At 48.5% G+C, this 18125-nt stretch overlaps 1 protein-coding gene across 1 annotated transcript in view; it reads right to left on the reverse strand.

Moving 5' to 3' along the window:
- The window catches only part of dscaml1 (Down syndrome cell adhesion molecule like 1), an 85978-nt gene that overhangs the window by 54841 nt on the left and 13012 nt on the right, over positions 1 to 18125 (reverse strand). The window contains exons 2-5 of the mRNA XM_061216341.1: positions 13249 to 13567; positions 10081 to 10284; positions 9222 to 9286; positions 4996 to 5142 (exon numbers count right to left, since the gene is read on the reverse strand). Coding sequence (XP_061072325.1) covers positions 4996 to 5142; positions 9222 to 9286; positions 10081 to 10284; positions 13249 to 13567 — 735 coding nt within the window. The remainder of the gene's footprint in view (positions 1 to 4995; positions 5143 to 9221; positions 9287 to 10080; positions 10285 to 13248; positions 13568 to 18125) is intronic.

An 18125-nucleotide genomic window follows, 5' to 3' on the forward strand; every position in this document is an offset into this window, starting at 1 on the left:
GGTCCACACACACGCTGGAGAGCGTGTCCGCACGCACCAAGGCCGCATGCAGACTTTCAGAAAGGCCCTGTGAACCCACACAAAGCGCTCTCACTCGGTTAAACACAAACACTCAAGCGCAACACTAATTCACCACCGGCCGAGGCGAAACACGCTCACCCAGGCCTGGCTCCCGCGAAAATCGAACAGAAAACTGTTATTAATCAAAGCTCAGCTATTTATATGGCAGAAGAATGCGCTATATAAGCAAAGCTTGTATCTTAGGAGCTTGTGCTAAGTAAACACCAAGCAGGTGTAATAGACAATAATAACACAGCAATAACAAGGCCCTTCGCGCCGAGTGCATGTCGTGTGTGTGTGCTTGTGTGTACATATGCATGTGTGTACTAGTGTGTGTGTGTTTTTCAAAGCGGTGCCAGAGACTAACAGCTGTCTTGCACTAAGAGAGATTGAGAGGGAGAACAGGGGGAAGGAGCTGGGATGTGTGTGCGGGGGGGGGGGGGCACGGCCGCCATCATTAAGGAGAAGGCAGAGGTGCTCTGCTTCCCTGCCTTGGGGTAGAGCGTTTTGCATCTTCTAATGAGTCGCAGCGTTTCCAATGAAGCCTGCTGTCTCAATGGGCGCTTCAGCGTGTCACTGCGAACTGCTGAAGGAAGAGAGAGAGAGGGAGGGAGGGAGGGAGGGGAGGGGGAGAGCGAGAGAGAGAGGGAGAGATGGAAGGAGGGAGGGAGGGGGAGAGCGGGAGAGAGGGAGAGATGGAAGGAGGGAGGGAGGGGGAGAGCGGGAGAGAGGGAGAGATGGAAGGAGGGAGGGGGAGAGCGAGAGATGGAAGGAGGGAGGGGGAGAGCGAGAGGGAGAGACAGAGAGAGGGGAAGGAGGAGAGAGAGGGAGAGAGAGGAGAAGAGGCAGGGAGAGAGAGACGGAGAGAAAGCAGGGAGGGAGGAAGAGAGAGAGAGGGAGGAAGAGAGAGGGGGGGAGTAGGAAGGGAGAGGAAGAAAGGAGGACGGAGATGAGCGAGACGGAGAGGAGAGTGAAGCGCGCTTGTTTCCGCGGCGAGGCTATTCATGGCCGTGGGGAAGGGACAGAGATGGATGGGTGACAGGGGAGGAGAGCGAGTCTGCTCCCTCGTCCCCGGATCCAGCCTAATGACTGCAGTCCAGACTGCACGGGAAGAAGGGATGAACAGAGAGAGAGAGAGAGAGAAGAGGAAGAGAAGGAAATACCTGGCTCGATGAGAAGCACCGTAATCTCACCTCCAATCCATCTCTGACCCCCACCGATACCCTGATCCTCTTAGCCCCACCACCCCACCTCCGTATGAACGCAGGGGGGCAAATCTGTTTATTGGCATGGAATCTGCAGCATTTAAAACAGGGACCGGCACGCCACGTCAATCACTGCTGGCAGCACCATACAGGAAGTGGGAGCTAATGCACAGGAAATGGAGGTTTAACCATGACCGAATCTCCCCTTCTCATCCTTTCTCGGTCAGCGAGATGGATTTTGGCGGTGACGCATCTGATTCTGACACATATATTTTGGCCCCCTTTTGCCGACAAGTGGTCCAGGTGAAATATGCCACATCATCACATTACAATTCAGTTATTTTTCTGAATTTATCCAAAGCGACTTACAGTTGATTAGACTCTGCAGGGGAAAATCCTCCAGGAGCAATGTGGGCCTAAGGGCCTTTCTCAGGGGCCCAACTGCTGCATGGATCTTATTGTGGCTACAGCTGGGCTTGAGCACCAACCTTCTGGGTCCCAGTAAGGCACTTTAGCCACAAGGCTGTCCCATCACAGGTGTCACCGAGACAGGCCCACTGTCCAAAACTGTGGTCCAACCCCGTCTCCCTCTGGTCTGTCTGAGCCGAGCTGTCAATCAGAGCTCTTACACAGACACGGTGGTGACAGAAAGGAAGGGTTCCGAGAGAGGCCTGGATCAATAGTGTCTGGGAAATCCCATCTCACACACACACACACGCACGCACGCACGCACGCACGCACGCACGCACACAGACAGGCAGGCACGCACGCACGCACGCACGCACGCACGCACGCACGCACGCACGCACGCACGCACGCACGCACGCACGCACGCACACACACACACACACACACACACCTGCCGGCAAACACTCACACCCACACACACACACACAGACACACACACACACAGACACACCACGCACCCACATACACCTGCCGGCCAACACTCACACTCACACACACACACAACACACATGCACATACACACCCGAGTACGCGCACACACACACACAAACACACACACACTCACACATGCATACACACACCACACACACACATACACATATACATGCACACACACACACTCACGCACGCACCACACACACACATACGCACACACACACACACGCTCTGGATCAATAATAGTTTGCGTGCGCGAGGCGGAGAAATACACTCCCATTGACAAAGATCTGCAACCTGAGCTTAACGCCGCGGCTGGAAACAGCTAGCGACACGATCTTAATCCGGAAAGTGTCAGCATCGATTTTCCAAGGAGAAGCCCGCCTGTGGAGGACGCACACACACACATACACTCGCACACGTATACTCGCACACGTATACACGCACACGCACACACGTATACACGCACACGCACACGCACACACGTATACACACACACGCACACACGTATACACGCACACTCACACACGTATACACACACACTTACATATACACTCACACACGTATACACGCACACTCACACACGTATACACGCACACTCACACGTGTATACACGCACACTCACACGTGTATACACGCACACTCACACATGTATACACGCACACTCACATATACACGCACACTCACACATGTATACACGCACACTCACACATGTATACACGCACACTCACATATACACTCACACATGTATACACGCACACTCACACACGTATACACGCACACTTACACATGTATACACGCACACTTACATATACACACATACACTCGCACACGTATACACGCACACTCACACATGTACACACGCACACTCACACACGTATACACGCACACTTACATATACACGCACACTCACACACGTATACACGCACACTCACACACATATACACACACACACTCTCACACGTATACACACACTTACACACGTATACACACACACTCTCACACGTATACACACACACTCTCACACGTATACACACACACTCTCACACATACACACATACACTCTCACACGTATACACACACACTCTCACACGTATACACACACACTTACACACGTATACACACGCGCACACACACACACACACACACACACACACTCTCACACGCACTGGTCATTTCTGGGTCCCACAAACACACGCCAGTTTTGCTTTGCCAATTTGAAGCGAAACTAAACTCGAGCGCTAATTTTACTGAATTTCAGCGCATTAGCATTGCAATAGCGTTAATTTAATGAAATTCCATCTTGCTTCGAGGCCTGATTTAATTCTTTGAGCAGGCACACAAATGAGAATGAAAATGAATCCACATATTCAAAAAGGGACAGTTATTGGAAGCTACTCAACTCAGTGCCATCTGAGCGGTACTCTGGTCACATGGGAGTTGAACAAACAAATAAATACACACAATAACCACCCCCCCCTCCATTTCAACGCAACGAGGGAGTGTGGATCCACCCGTCGTGAAGGTTCACAATTGCGTTGCATTGGTATTTAACGGTACATGTGTAAGCACTACCTGCAAAAGTGTAAACAAACAGTCGATTCATTATGTCTCCTGGCATATTGACTTATTTCTGCAGTTTGGGTGAAAGCGTGTCCTCCATCCGTGTGCGGATTTTACCTCTGTCCGTTTGTTCATTCGTCCGTCTTTGGGACGCCCCGTACATCAGCTGACCCCGCTGGCCTGACAGCGTCACTCATTGGCTGAGTGTCCGTGACTGACAGAGCCGTCTGGCCACAGCCGCGAGATGACAAACAGACTTAGGCCTGCACCTCGCGCTGACACACTCACTGTCAAATAGGCGCCCGATTGGCTGTAAACACACAGCTCCGGCCCCTCAGAACAGCCCCTCCTAACAGAATGGCCATGTCTCTTTCAACCAGCTACTGCCTGAGGGGCAACAAAATGCAGCGACCGCCAACACACACCTGTCTCACACACACACCTGTCCCACACACCTGTGTCACACACACACCTGTCCCACACACCTGTCTCACACACCTGTCTCATACACACACCTGTCTCCACACACACACCTGTCTCATACAGACCTGTCGCACACACACCGGTCCCACACACGGTCCCACACACACACCTGTCTCACACACCTGTCCCACACACACCTGTCTCACACACACCTGTCCCACACACCTGTCTCACACACACCTGTCCCACGCACCGGTCCCACGCACACACCTGTCCCACACACCTGTCCCACACACACCTGTCTCACACACACACCTGTCCCACACACCTGTCTCACACTCACCTGGCACACACACACACACACACACAAACCTGTCTCATACACACACCTGTCTCACACACCTGTCCCACACACACCTGTCTCACACACACACCTGTCTCACACACACCTGTCCCACACACCTGTCCCACACACACCTGTCTCACACACACACCTGTCCCACACACCTTTCTCACACTCACCTGGCACACACACACACACACAAACCTGTCTCATACACACACCTGTCTCACACAGACCTGTCTCACACACACTTGTCACACACACACCTGTCCCACCACCCTGCCCACCTGCTCTTCATCCAGGCCCAGCTCCAGGTGTGTTTGGTAGGGCGGGAGTATCATGGACGCAGACGCACATAGCACTGAGAACACTGGATTCTTCTGGAGCGGGATCAACTTGCACCCCTTCTCCTCCCTCCAACCAGCCCACCAGCCCACCCTCCAAACCCCTCTTCTGCCCCCCTCAGCCCTGCACCCCCAGGCCCCAGCGCAGCCCTACCTGCGGCGATGGAGACTGTGTCCTTCTCCCAGGACACCACGCTGACGTACTCCTGCACGGCTGCTGGGATGAGGCACTTGAAGACGGCTACGTTGCCCCGCATGGAGCGCTGGTCAGCCACTCGCACTGTGTAGGGCTCCCTGAACACTGCGGGGGGGAGAGAGAGAGAGAGAGCGCGGCCTTTACGTCCAGTCTCCTTCACCGCAAACCGTTAAGAGTCAGCGCTACGTCTTATAATTCACCTTCTGGGTTTCGGGTGGAATCAAATGACTGGAAATCACTGTCACAGTGAGTCAAGGGGGGTTTACCTGAATGCTGAGAAAGGCTATGTAGTGTAACATAATCAATACATTTGTTTTTCAACGCTCACCGCGTTAGGAAATTATATTAAAAAGAAAAGGCAACACACACACGGAGGCGTCCGAAAAGAAAACTGACAGTTTTCGAACTTTGCTCCTGTACACAGACTGGTATGGGGCTTGCAACGACCAAATGAAAGATTAAAAACAGAGGAAGTAAAACGGAGTAAAAGGGACAGGACAGGGAGGAGTGCCGTGCCCTTTTTATAAATCACCCTCTGGATGCTATCAGACAGCGCGGAGTGGCCGGCCGCACCACCTGTCACAAACATTCACCAGAATTAAAAGAAAAACTCTCTGCACATGACAAGCGGAACCCCACGTGGCAAATGAATTATTTATATATAAATGTGTGTGTGTGTGTGTGTGTGTGTGTGTGTGTGTGTGTGTGTGTGTGTGTGTGGTTACAGTTAAAATGGCGAAAACATAGGTGAAAAGACACCGAAGTTAAAACATATCGGAAGATAAAAATACCCCTGTCAATAAATTGCGATTTCATTTTGGGGGCTAATTTTTATTTATTATTTCTTCATCGCCGCCGACTGGGTTTATGGTTTTTAATTATACGAATTAAACTGTTCTTGAGGGAGACTAATGCAAGACGTAGTCAAGGGGAGTTGACACAAACACGAAGAAGCAAATGCGATTACCATCTCGCGCTGCACAGGAAGAAGAGGACTTGGGGGCCTCTCTCGAAGCATTGCAATTTGATTCAGTCGCAATTCAATCTGTGTTGGCTCGGAAGGCGTTTTCTCCCGCAAATGAGCGAAAGGCGCGGACGGTTTAATCAAGACGAGTCACACGCTCGCGTACGCATAGGCGCGCGCACACATACACACACACACACCACAAGGGCAATAATTAACGTCGAGTCTGAAGGCGAATTTCCCCGCTCATTAATAAAGACGGGCGACATTTTAGCCTTACAGAAACTAAACCAATGCCCTTGCCAAAATCCTAGTCTTTAACCTCAACATCATACAATCTCCACATTTTGAGAAAGTAGCCAAAATGGCGATATGGTAACAGTGTGATGAATCTCATGACCTTTGCATAAACTGCAGTGATTTTTTTCTCTTCCCATTTTGCTTTGATTTGGTATGGTGATTAAGTCCAACCCACTGTGGCCTCCGTTTTTGTTTTAATGCCACTATTTAATTAGAGATGGTGACGGTAATATAAATGTTAATTGGCATATGTTTATACGGTCTATAATGTAAATAATTATAATCAGTTCGTTTAAATCTGAAATTACAATTTTTAATCGATGCACAATAGATTTGTATTTTAATAGTTAGGTTAATCGATTTTGCCCTCCCTTCTATAGGCTTGTTTTATATTATTTTTTATTTTTTTAAATTTAATTTATTTATACATTTTTTATTTTATTTATTTTTTACTTATTCGTTGATTGATTCGCACCTTGAGACCTTGATATGGGAGCCTACCCAGCTTCGTGTCAGTTCGGCCTATTGTCGGATGTGCACTGTAAACGTGACTAAGATCATTTATTGAGGCACAGCACCACGCAACCAACTACAGCCCACCTTCAGAATTCGTTTTTATGGTAGAAATAAGTAGGATAAAAGTAAATGTGATTGGTTAAAAAATCAAAAAAAATAAAACAGAAAAATATTATAACAGTACCAATCGGCAAATTAATAATGGCTTCATGTTTGAGATCTGAGACATATAAAGAGTATTGTTTATGTATAAATTACACTCCTCTCTAGATGTGCACGTAGTCATTATAATGTGATTGATGCCTTGGCTGTATTCGCTGGTTGCTTAGAAACGAGCTAAAACATCGCCTTGCGCTCTCCCTCACTGCGACGAGAGTCCTGTATCATTGTCATTTAAATAATTCAGCATAGTGAAACCCAATACGATATTTACTTATTCATAAAGCAAAGAATGAGGAAATTACTCAAATAAAGCGCAAATGAACGGTCGACTTAATTAATTCATAGGCGTGTTTGTTTAAAATAAACAAAACATATCAGCGCCTGTCCCTTCGGATGTAAAAATACCCAAATATAGGCCTATAAGATAAACTCTGCGTTTTTAGCTGTGCACCTGTTGTATCGAGTCCAGCATACAAATTGGAATGGTGACGTCCAGAAGATTACTTTGCTGGTAGCTGGTCCCAACATTGTGCACCTCAACATGAAATAGCCTACCTTTAGGCCTAGTTTCATATTTTAGGAAGTAAAAGAAAGCACTCAGAAACCCGTGCTGCTATTCAGTAAACAGCATTACAAAGCTTGTCTATTTATTCATACTAAATTCCCCCCCCCCCCCAAAAAATTTAATTGGTCAAAAATAATAATTATATATATATATATATATATATATATATATATATATATATATATATATATATATATATATATATATATATTTATTATTATTATTATTATTATTATTATTATTATTATTATTATTATATTTTTTATATAGACAGGATATAATTGGATAGGCTTATTGTCCTGAAAAGCCGCGTGACCCAACAAGATCGACACCTTCCGTATGCTACTGAACCGTTTCACGAAGCATGTCATTACTTCACTTCGAAAGAAGACACCATAAGTAAACAAAGACACTGAAACAATGGTTAAAAAAAAAATTCAAAACAGGCAAATGTCAGACAAAGATAAAGGATCTATTCATTAGCTAACTGGAACGACGACGGGTGCACAAAAACCTGTCAGCTGGGTACAGGCGCGAGTTTCTTAAAGCAAACCTTTGGGGTTCCTTGCTGTACGCGCTTACCAACGCCTCAATCGCCGAGTCGTCAGTGATGGGACGTTAAACCAACGGACATATGGAGTGACAACGAAAATTGATTCCGGAATGACTAGATACATGCAGACAGATATATGTACACAAAGGAACAGAGAATGTTACATTTCAAGCCAAGACCACACTGTCGTCTGATAAATGTCCCATTGTGCTTACGGAGAGAATAGGGCATTGACAGGTGATTATTTTAGGATTAGGCTTTCGGAGCCCCGTCGCACAACTGACGCAGCCCCACTGTTTGACTGGCTTAAAACCTATAGGCGTGTTACCGAGGACTGGCCTATGCGACAGAGTGCAAAGCACACCCTCATACGATGTCAAGTTGTGAGTGGATAACCTGCTCCATCGACCTATTAAATCGCAGTTGTTTATTTATTTGGAATCTGCTAACACCCCAATTTTTGGTGCAGTCCATTGTCTGCCCTTTTAATCCCGAATTTGGTGCTGGCATTATTATTAGTTTGGATGTTAGTGCTCGCCACTGCTGTGGGGAGGAATATGAAAACAGATGTTGACTGTGCAAAGGTGGAGGTTCTCTCTCTCACTCTCTCTCTCACTCTCACTCTCTCCTGATGTGAAAGGCAGAGCATGCGTGTGCGAGCATTTATGCGTGTGAGTGTGCCTTTATGTTAAGTGACGGGAGAGAGGGAGAGGGGGGGGGGGTATGGGTAGTGAAAGAAAGAAGAGAGAGTGGGGGGGAGTTGGAGAGAGGAAGATACACACACACACACACACACACACACACACACACACACACACACACACACACCATTATGAATTCCAGTTGTTTTCGAGTAGAAATTTAGAAATTTACAGCTAAAAATACGCACCAAACAATGCATAGGAGCGCTGTAACAAAGCCAGCGCGCAGTGACTTTAATGAAACGCACCTCCTTTTCCGAGGCTGTGGCTGTTGCTATAACTGGCGCAGGATCAGCATGGGGGTGTGCGAGTGTGAAAAGGAGGAGGAGAGAGGGAGAGCGGGGGGGGGGGGGGGGCGACTCACACTGGGAACTGTCTGTTGGCATCATTCCTCCGTGCCACCTGACACAGGTGACGCCGCACCCTGCCAGTCACAGCCCGTCGCCCGTGGCAACCGCGGAACACGCTGAGCGGAGCGAGGGGGCGGTCTGAGGGTGGGGGAGGGGGACAGGGGCGGGAGGCGCGGTGTGGGTGAAGGTAGCGAGTGTTTCGGTTTTCGTGCCTGGGACCCTGAGAGAGTGTGTTTGTGTCATTTCCTGTACTGCTGGGGGTGGGGGTGTTTTTATAAAACATTCTGGTCGTTCGTTAGTCATTGTCATGCTCTGGCAAAAATAGTTACTGTTTATGTGATTCTCTGAGCTCCTAAGTAAAAAATAGCAATGTATTTGTGTGTGTGTGAGCGTGAGCGTGTACGTGTGTGTCTGTGTGTATGTGTGTGTGTCTGTGAGTGTGTGTTTGCAGGCGTGTGTGTCTGTGGGCATGTGTGTGTGTGTCTGTGGGCAAGTGTGTGTGCAGGTGTCTGTGCGTGTGCGTGTGTGTGTGTATGTGTATGTGTGTGTGTGTGTGTATGTGTATGTGTGTGTGTGTGCAGGTGTGTGTGTGTGTGTGTGTGTGTATGTGTATGTGTATGTGTATGTGTGTGTGTGTGTGTGTGTGCAGGTGTGTGTGTGTGTGTGTGTGTGTGTGTGTATGTGTATGTGTGTGTGTGTGCAGGTGTCTGTGCGTGTGTGTGTGTTTGTGCGTGCGTGCGTGTGCGTGTGCGTGTGGGTGTGTGTATGTGTATGTGTGTGTGTCTGTGTGCAGGTGTGTGTGTGTATGTGTATGTGTATGTGTATGTGTATGTGTGTATGTGTATGTGTATGTGTATGTGTATGTGTGTGTGTGTGTGCAGGTGTATGTGTGTGTGTGTGTGTTTAATAAACCTGCACCTCCTCCCTCCCACCCAAACAGCGCCTCCTCTGCAGCGCGGGTCTCCACGCCCTCGCAGATCTGTCCCAGCATGCCGTGCGGGCACGGGCACACTGTCTGCCTCTCCTCCGCAGGCTCGGCTCTGCCAACCAGCAGGAAGAGGGGCACAGCGGCACGGAGACGGCCTGAGCACGAGGGGCACAGAGGCACAGAGAAGGCCCAATCAGGCAGGGAGGGGCTGCAGCGGGCACGGAGACGGCCCAATCAGGCAGGGAGGGGCTGCAGCGGGCACGGAGACGGCCCAATCAGGCAGGGAGAGGCTGCAGCGGGCACGGAGACGGCCCAATCAGGCAGGGAGAGGCTGCAGCGGGCACGGAGACGGCCCAATCAGGCAGGGAGAGGCTGCAGCGGGCACGGAGACGGCCCAATCAGGCAGGGAGGGAGGGGCTGCAGTGGGCATGGAGACGGCCCAATCAGGGAGGGAGGGAGGGGCTGCAGTGGGCACGGATGGACAAGAGGAGAGAGCAGCAAGAGACACAGCCCCCTAATCCAGAGAGAGAGAGAGAGAAAGGGGGGAGGAAGACAGAGAGAGACAGAGGGAAATAGCGGGAGAAAGAGAGGGGGAGAGGGGAGAGAGGGGGGAGAGGGGAGAGAGAGAGGGATTGAGAGATAGAGGGAGTGAGAGAGAGAGGGAGGGAGGGAGTGAGAGAGGGAGAGGGAGAGAGAGAGGCTGGGGCCCCTCCGGTCTCCCAGCGCGGTTGGTGGTGACCTTGGCGCATTGCCCAGGGTTGCTTCGCCAACTGTCTGTGTCGCCGTGCGTCTGTCTGCCGCAACTCCACAGTCTGCCCCTGCCTCTCTCTGCCCGCCCCGCTCTGTCCAGGCTCTCAATATGGCGGCTCCTGTTAACAGCGCTCCTCCACGGGCCTGACCCCCGGGTCCCCTCCTGTCCCCTCCTGTACTGACACGGCGTCCGTAATCAGGTTTTAGAGTCGTATCTCCAACCCTCCCTCCCTCCCTCTCTCTCCCTCCCTCTCTCTTGCTCTCTCACTCACTCTCTCCCTCTCTCCCTCTCTCTCTCTCTCTCCCTCCCTCCCTCTCTCTCTCTCACTCACTCTCTCCCTCTCTCTCTCACTCCCTCCCTCTATCTCTCTCAATCCCTCCCTCTCCCGCTCCCTCCCCCTCTCTCTCTCACTCACTCACTCACTCACTCACTCTCTCTCAATCCCTCCCTCTCTTTCTCTCTCTCACTCACTCTCTCCCCTCTCTCCCCTCTCCTTCTCCCGCTATCTATCTCTCTCCCTCTCTCTCTCTTTGTTTGGGCGTGACGGCCCGAGCATGCCGGAGATCAGAACGGAGGAGGGCGAGGATGGAGGGATGAAGAGAGGGGGGATTTATTGTGCCCGATGATTTCCCATCAGGCCGGTCGAATGACAAACACTGGGAAACAATGCAACACATCTGTGTCCAGGTGCCTTACCAACAAACATGAGTACACAACTCTCCCTTAAAATGTACCCTCTCCTGTCTTTCTCTCTTTGATCGGTCCCCCATCTCTCCTCACCTCTCTTCCCTTCCTCTCTCCTTCTCTCCCTGCCCCCCGTTTCCCTTGGCTCCATCTGTCGACCCCTCTCTAGATTTCCCTCCCCCTGTTCTCCTCCCTCCTCCCTCTCCATCCACTCTCTCCACGATGTCATCCAACCTTTCTTTTCCCCCTGCCCTCCCTCACACTCCGCCCTTTCCGTGAGCTCCCTCTATTTGTCTGCACTCTTTCCCCCCATCCTCTCACCCTGTTCCCCCCACTCTGCCCCCTCCCCCCACCTCATGCGGATCCAGTCACCCACAGAAAATCACAGTTTCTCCAGGGAAAGTTCGGCAGAGTTTCCATATGAAATGAACGGAGTGGCCAGTTACAGTCTTCAAATGAGCACAAAACATAACTGTATATTCAAATCATAACAGTTTTTAAAAATACCAGAAAGCTGCCGTTTAAAACCCAGATTTGCTAACAGCTAACGGCATTAGCCGAGAAAAAAAATCGATAACAGCACTTCTGCAACGTGATGTTAAAAGACAAAACCGAACGATTATGATCAACTAGGTAGGCAGGTTGCTTGTCTAGCTAGTCTGTCTACTTGTCGTGGTTATGGATCATATTGTGGTCGCCGTGGTATTGAGACAGAAGATGATGTCAGGGAGCGATTGAGTGGGATCATCTGTCCACTGTCTTACTGCAATCAAGTCCTCTTCAGTTTATTTTTGCCAAAATACCTTGGCTGGTCTTTAGATATAAGGATTGAATGCACTATGCTGACATTATTTATTAAAATACCAAAATAGCAATCATCTACGATGGCTCCCTATTCAGAACAGGCAGATACAGGTTTTGCCCACTCGAACTATGTCATTCATATTCTGGCCCTCCCCCTCTCTTATATACCCTTCTCTTATATACCCTCTGCCCCCCCCCCCCCCCCCCCCTCATACCCCCTCTGCCCCCCCTCCCTCTCTCATACCCCCTCTGGCCCCTCCCCCTCTTATATACCCTCTGGCCCCTCCCCCCCCCACTCTTATACCCCCTCTGGCCCCTCTCTTATACCCCCTCTGGCCCCTCCCTTATACCCCCTCTGGCCCCTCTCTTATACCCCCTCTGGCCCCTCCCCCTCTCTGATACCCCCTCTGGCTCCTCCCCCTCTCTTATACCCCCTCTGCCCCCCCCCCCCCCCCTCATACCCCCTCTGGCCCCTCTCTTATACCCCCTCTGGCCCCACTCTTATACCCTCTCTGGCCCCTCTCTGATACCCCCTCTGGCCCCTCTCTTATACCCCCTCTGGCCCCTCTCTTATACCCCCTCTGGCCCCACTCTTATACCCTCTCTGGCCCCTCTCTGATACCCCCTCTGGCCCCTCTCTTATACCCCCTCTGGCCCCTCTCTGATACCCCCTCTGGCCCCTCTCTTATACCCCCTCTGGCCCCTCTCTGATACCCCCTCTGGCCCCTCCTGATACCCCCTCTGGCCCCTCCCTGATACCCCCTCTGGGCCCCTCTCTGATACCCCCTCTGGCCCCTCTCTGATACCCCCTCTGGCCCCTCCCTGATACCCCCTCTGGCCCCTCTCTGATACCCCCTCTGGCCCCTCTCTGATACCCCCTCTGGCCCCTCTCTGATACCCCTCTGCCCTCCCCTCCTCGCTCAGGTGGCTCACCGGCCTTGACGCGATGCTGGGGCTGCGATCTTGCCGGCCTGGTTCTCGGCGGTGCAGAAGTAGTCGTTGTCGTGGATGAAGCTGTTGAAGGCGGAGGGGGAGAAGGGGTAGAGCTGCAGCGTGCCGTTGGCGTGGACATGGCGGATGTGCGGGACGTCGTAGATGTCGTCGCCGGTGGCCAGGTACCAGCGCAGGACGGCGTGGGGGGCGCCGCCAGCGGGGCAGGGCAGGGACACCCCCACCGAGCTGGAGAACGTCACCCTCTGCAGGGAGGCGTTCACAAAGTACAGCCGCGTAGAGCCCTCATCCTCACTGTGCACTGAGGGGAGAGAGAGAGAGAGAGAGAGAGGGAGGGAGGGGGAGAGGGAGAGAGAGAGGGAGAGAGAGAGGGAGAGAGGGAGAGAGAGAAAGAGAGGGAGAGGGAGAGGGGAGAGAGAGAGAGAGAGAGAGAGGGGGAGAGAGAGAGGGAGAGAGAGGAAGAGAGGGAGAGGGAGAGGGAGAGGGAGAGAGAGAGGGCACGGGTCAGTACATACACACACATATATTTATATACACACACACACACACACACACACAAGTGCACACATACACACAAGCATGTACATATACACACACACACGCACAAGTACACATACAAACACACATATATATACACACACGTACACATACACACACACACATATATACACAAATACATACATACACACACACACAAACACGCACACACAAACATAAACAGACACACGCACAGCTATCCAACTAGAGTCTTGTTACCCAATGGGTAATACTTCAACTATACGCCATGAAGCGCACCATTTATGACAGTGCATTACAGTTTATGATCTATGTCATAACACTGTCAAAAAGTTTCAGTTATGGCTTGTTTAGGATCGATTTTGTCAAACCTACTTGTGCATTATGAGTGCTCAGGTGGTTAAGGTGTAATGTCATGCTTATGACAGTGTTATGTAGGCTTTGTAGCATATAAAATGGTTATATGCAGAGAGCTCCACAATGTTTTGGACAACTAAATATATTTTCTTGATTTGGCTCTGAGATCTACAATTTAGCTTTGCAATCTAACCTGTGGTTAAATTGCACATTCTCAACTTTAATTTAAGGTTTATACACTTAGGTCTACAAAGTAGATTTATATATGATTAAATAGTATTTTTTTAACATAATGTCAGGGGCATATTGATGTGATGTAAATGAAAGTAGTCGTGTTTAGTTCTGTTGCATATCCTTTGTAAGCAAAGACTGCTTGAAGCCTGTGACCCCTAGACTTGACCAGGTGCTCTGCTGAAGCTCTGCACTGCAGCCATTTTCAGCCTGCTTGCACTGATGGGCGAGTTGTCTTAAGGTTTCTCTTCAGCATATGAAACTCATGTTCAATTGGAATCAGATCAGGCGAATGACAAGGCCTGTCTATCATTCTCCAGTTTTGGGCTTTGAAAAAGTCCGTTGTTGCTTTAGCGGTATTTTCGGGATGATTGTCTTGCTGTAGGGCCATCCAATGAGTTTGTAGGTATTTCCTTGGACTTGAGCAGAAGAGATGTTTCTGTTCACTTCAGAATTACATCATCAATGAAGCAGATGAGGGGTGGGGCGTGCTTTGGATCTTGGGCAGTTCCCATTGGCCCCCACACCTTGCTCCTGCTATCACTCTGATACAAGCCAATCAGCTTGTCCACAAGATCTTTTTCCAAAAGTCTGCAGGCTTTTAGGTACTTCTTGGCACACTAAGTTCGGTCAGCCTGTATTGCAACTTTGCAAAGGCGTCACAATGGTTTGCAACTTGCAGTGTAGCCTCTGTTCTGTTCGTGAAGCCTCCTGTGGACAGTAGTCACTGACACATCCACACTTGCCTCCTTTCCTCTGAAGGATGGACAAAACCATTGATTTTGTTAAGCCTAAGGTTTGGCCTATGTCTCAGACTGTATTCATCTGCCTTATCAGGGCTTCCCTGACTTCCTTCCAGTGGCACAGCTCTTTGACATTGACAGACACCAATAACAGACTCAAAAGGCAATCAAAAGCCTAGAATTAAGACAAAATACTAAAAGCACTCTTATACCGCCACAATATAAAAAGTGCTGTCATTTTTACATGGTGGAAAGCAAAGTGCATAAAATACACTTTAATAAAAGCTGAGTATCTGCACTTTAATCACAGGTGATTTATTTGATTACAAATATAAAATTGCAGAGTGCAGAGCCAAATCAGGAAAAAATATGCCAAATGCGCCTTTGTACCAGACATTATGGAGCTCACTGTACCATAAGCAAAGTACCATGCAGCAAATGCAAATCTCCCTCACACATAGGCACACAACTGTCTCAACATTGACAACTCAATGTGGGAACACAAAAGTCCCCAGAATGCAGAAGGGACCCAACAATGACTACTCAGAGGAGGACCACAAAAGTCCCCACAATGCAGAAGGGACCCAACAATGACTACTCAGAGGAGGACCACAAAAGTCCCCACAATGCAGAAGGGACCCAACAATGACTACTCAGAGGAGGACCACAAAAGTCCCCACAATGCAGGAGCAAGATTTGAGAAGAAGAGATTATATTGATTCATTGACTGTGGTCCCAGTAAAATGGTGCAATTACATCTGTAAGTGCATCTGTAAGTGCAGACGGCTGTGTGAATTATGAGACCAGACACACAGTGCATTTATAAAATAAAATGTTTCAATTTTAATTTCAAGGCTACGACTCTATGGGGCAGTTTTGCAGACATATTATGTAAGAGAGAAATCCAAATTTGTGGATTCCAAGAATAGGTTTCACTATGATGAAAGCTATGTAAACAGCTTACAATTTAAGAAAAAAGGCAGAAGACATTTAAAGAAAAAAGAAGCTTACATGAGCAGAATGTACCAAACACAAAACAGGTTTACGGTGGAGTGTGTATGTATAATCAACCATGTTGCTAAGACAAATGAGCCAAGGGGTAACACTGTCTTTTGTATGATGTTAGGCCCATCTGCGAGTGGCAAACTGAATCTAGTCACTGGGCTTGTGACGTTGGCAAAGCGTAGACATGAAAGAACCGGAAGCCAACAACAGCAAAACATACATTCAATGCATACTGCATACATTTTTCAAATATATATTTTTTTGTATCGTCGAATGGAGTGTGACGAGAAACAAGACCAATATATATATATATATTTTATACATTATACATGTGTCCTGACCTTCTCGTCTTGCCATCTTGCTCCTGACACTAAGATATAATACGTGACGCGGTTGATCAATTTAAAAAATGATGCAATAGGCTAAGCACTATTCCGATTATTAAATAAATCACAAATCCTTTCGTCATGGACGCGCGTTCTGGTCCGCATTTCACAGTTTGATAAGCACACATCCCATTATAAAAATTTGACCACGGGAGGAAAAAAACAAAACGGAATCTTGTTGTTGCCGTGCTGTAATTACCCCTTATCTCAAATTCGATTTTTAAAAAGACGCTGTTGTATCCAGTAACAGACCGGAGTGTGTTAAGTTTATATTCTTGCTGCAGTTCATTCTCATTGATTGACGTGTCAATGTCAGGTCAGCAAAGTATCAAATCGGGACAGTGGTGAGAAAATACAGATTTTTCTCCCCCGTTCAGGCGCACACATATCATCGAGACATCTGACACATGTAGTGACAACAGCATCCGTAATTGATGTAGGGGGGAGAGGGGTGCCCGAGGTTAAACCGCACTCAGCTGGAACGCACAGAGACCGCGGAGCCGGAGTGGTTGATAGAGTGGTGGTGGGAGTGGTCAGGAGTGAAGACTCATTACCATGGGGGTCAGAGGCTTCCGTCCCAAGGGGAACTATGTCGTTGGTCTTAACCTAAATCGCTTTCGTAATGGCCCACCAAAGTGAAGGGATTACGGAGTATCTGCGGAAAGTAGCGTGGTCTGTCCCGAATATAGGCAACTGATAGGCAAATGAATGGATTGAGTTCTACAGATTAGACGATGCCCGATGTCGTGGTTGTCCGCGCACTTTGTCGTGGTGCTGTGTTGTTTTAACGCGATTTCCATCTTAGATCGACCATGAAATGCTACACAGAGAGTTGCTGTCAACCCTTTGTGTTTATCAACCAAAACTTGTAATTCAACCAGGAACGGTCCTGAAATCGAGGTCAATGCTGCAACGTTGTAAAGTGAAATTTGCGCTTGTTCTTTGAGGGATGCTTACTTCAGTTCCTGATGTGAAGTTGCTCAATGTGAAACACTTTGGAGCTCAGGTAACACCGTTTAATGCATCTAAAGGATTCATATTCTATAAAAGTGAAACTGATTTGCTCAATTAGCGATCTAGGTTGGCAGCTAATAAATGTACAGCTCACATTTAAACTTCAACTACAAATACATTAATAGCTACTATATATATGAGTAAATATTAGTTAATTCATTTCTTATTTAAACCATTTAGTATTTCCTTGTACTATCACTATATAGTCACTATATAGTGATAGTACAAGGAAATACTAAATGGTGTAAATATGAAATTAATTTACTCATATCTGTAATCATTCTTAGTCACTGGTTGTGTCCAGCTTTTACAAATTAAAGGAACAATTTTGATACTGGTCAAATGAAAAACAAGAAATGCACACAAATTGTGCCATTCAAAACATTAAGCACCTGACAAAATAAAGATGATAAAAAGCAGAGGCAGGAGCAGAAAGATGGAGATTAGGGATAAAGTCTTTATGGGATGACATTGGGCTGGGGGAGGAGGCGGAGAGCCCGTGTTTTTTTATATTTCCGTGGAACATGCAGGGATATGTTATGTGATTGGGATTTGTATGCCAGACGCAGAGAGTTAAATCCACATAATCTCCTTTCACATTTAACAC

The sequence above is a fragment of the Conger conger genome, chromosome 13, assembly GCF_963514075.1.
Source record: "Conger conger chromosome 13, fConCon1.1, whole genome shotgun sequence".
In the NCBI taxonomy this organism is placed as follows: domain Eukaryota; kingdom Metazoa; phylum Chordata; class Actinopteri; order Anguilliformes; family Congridae; genus Conger; species Conger conger.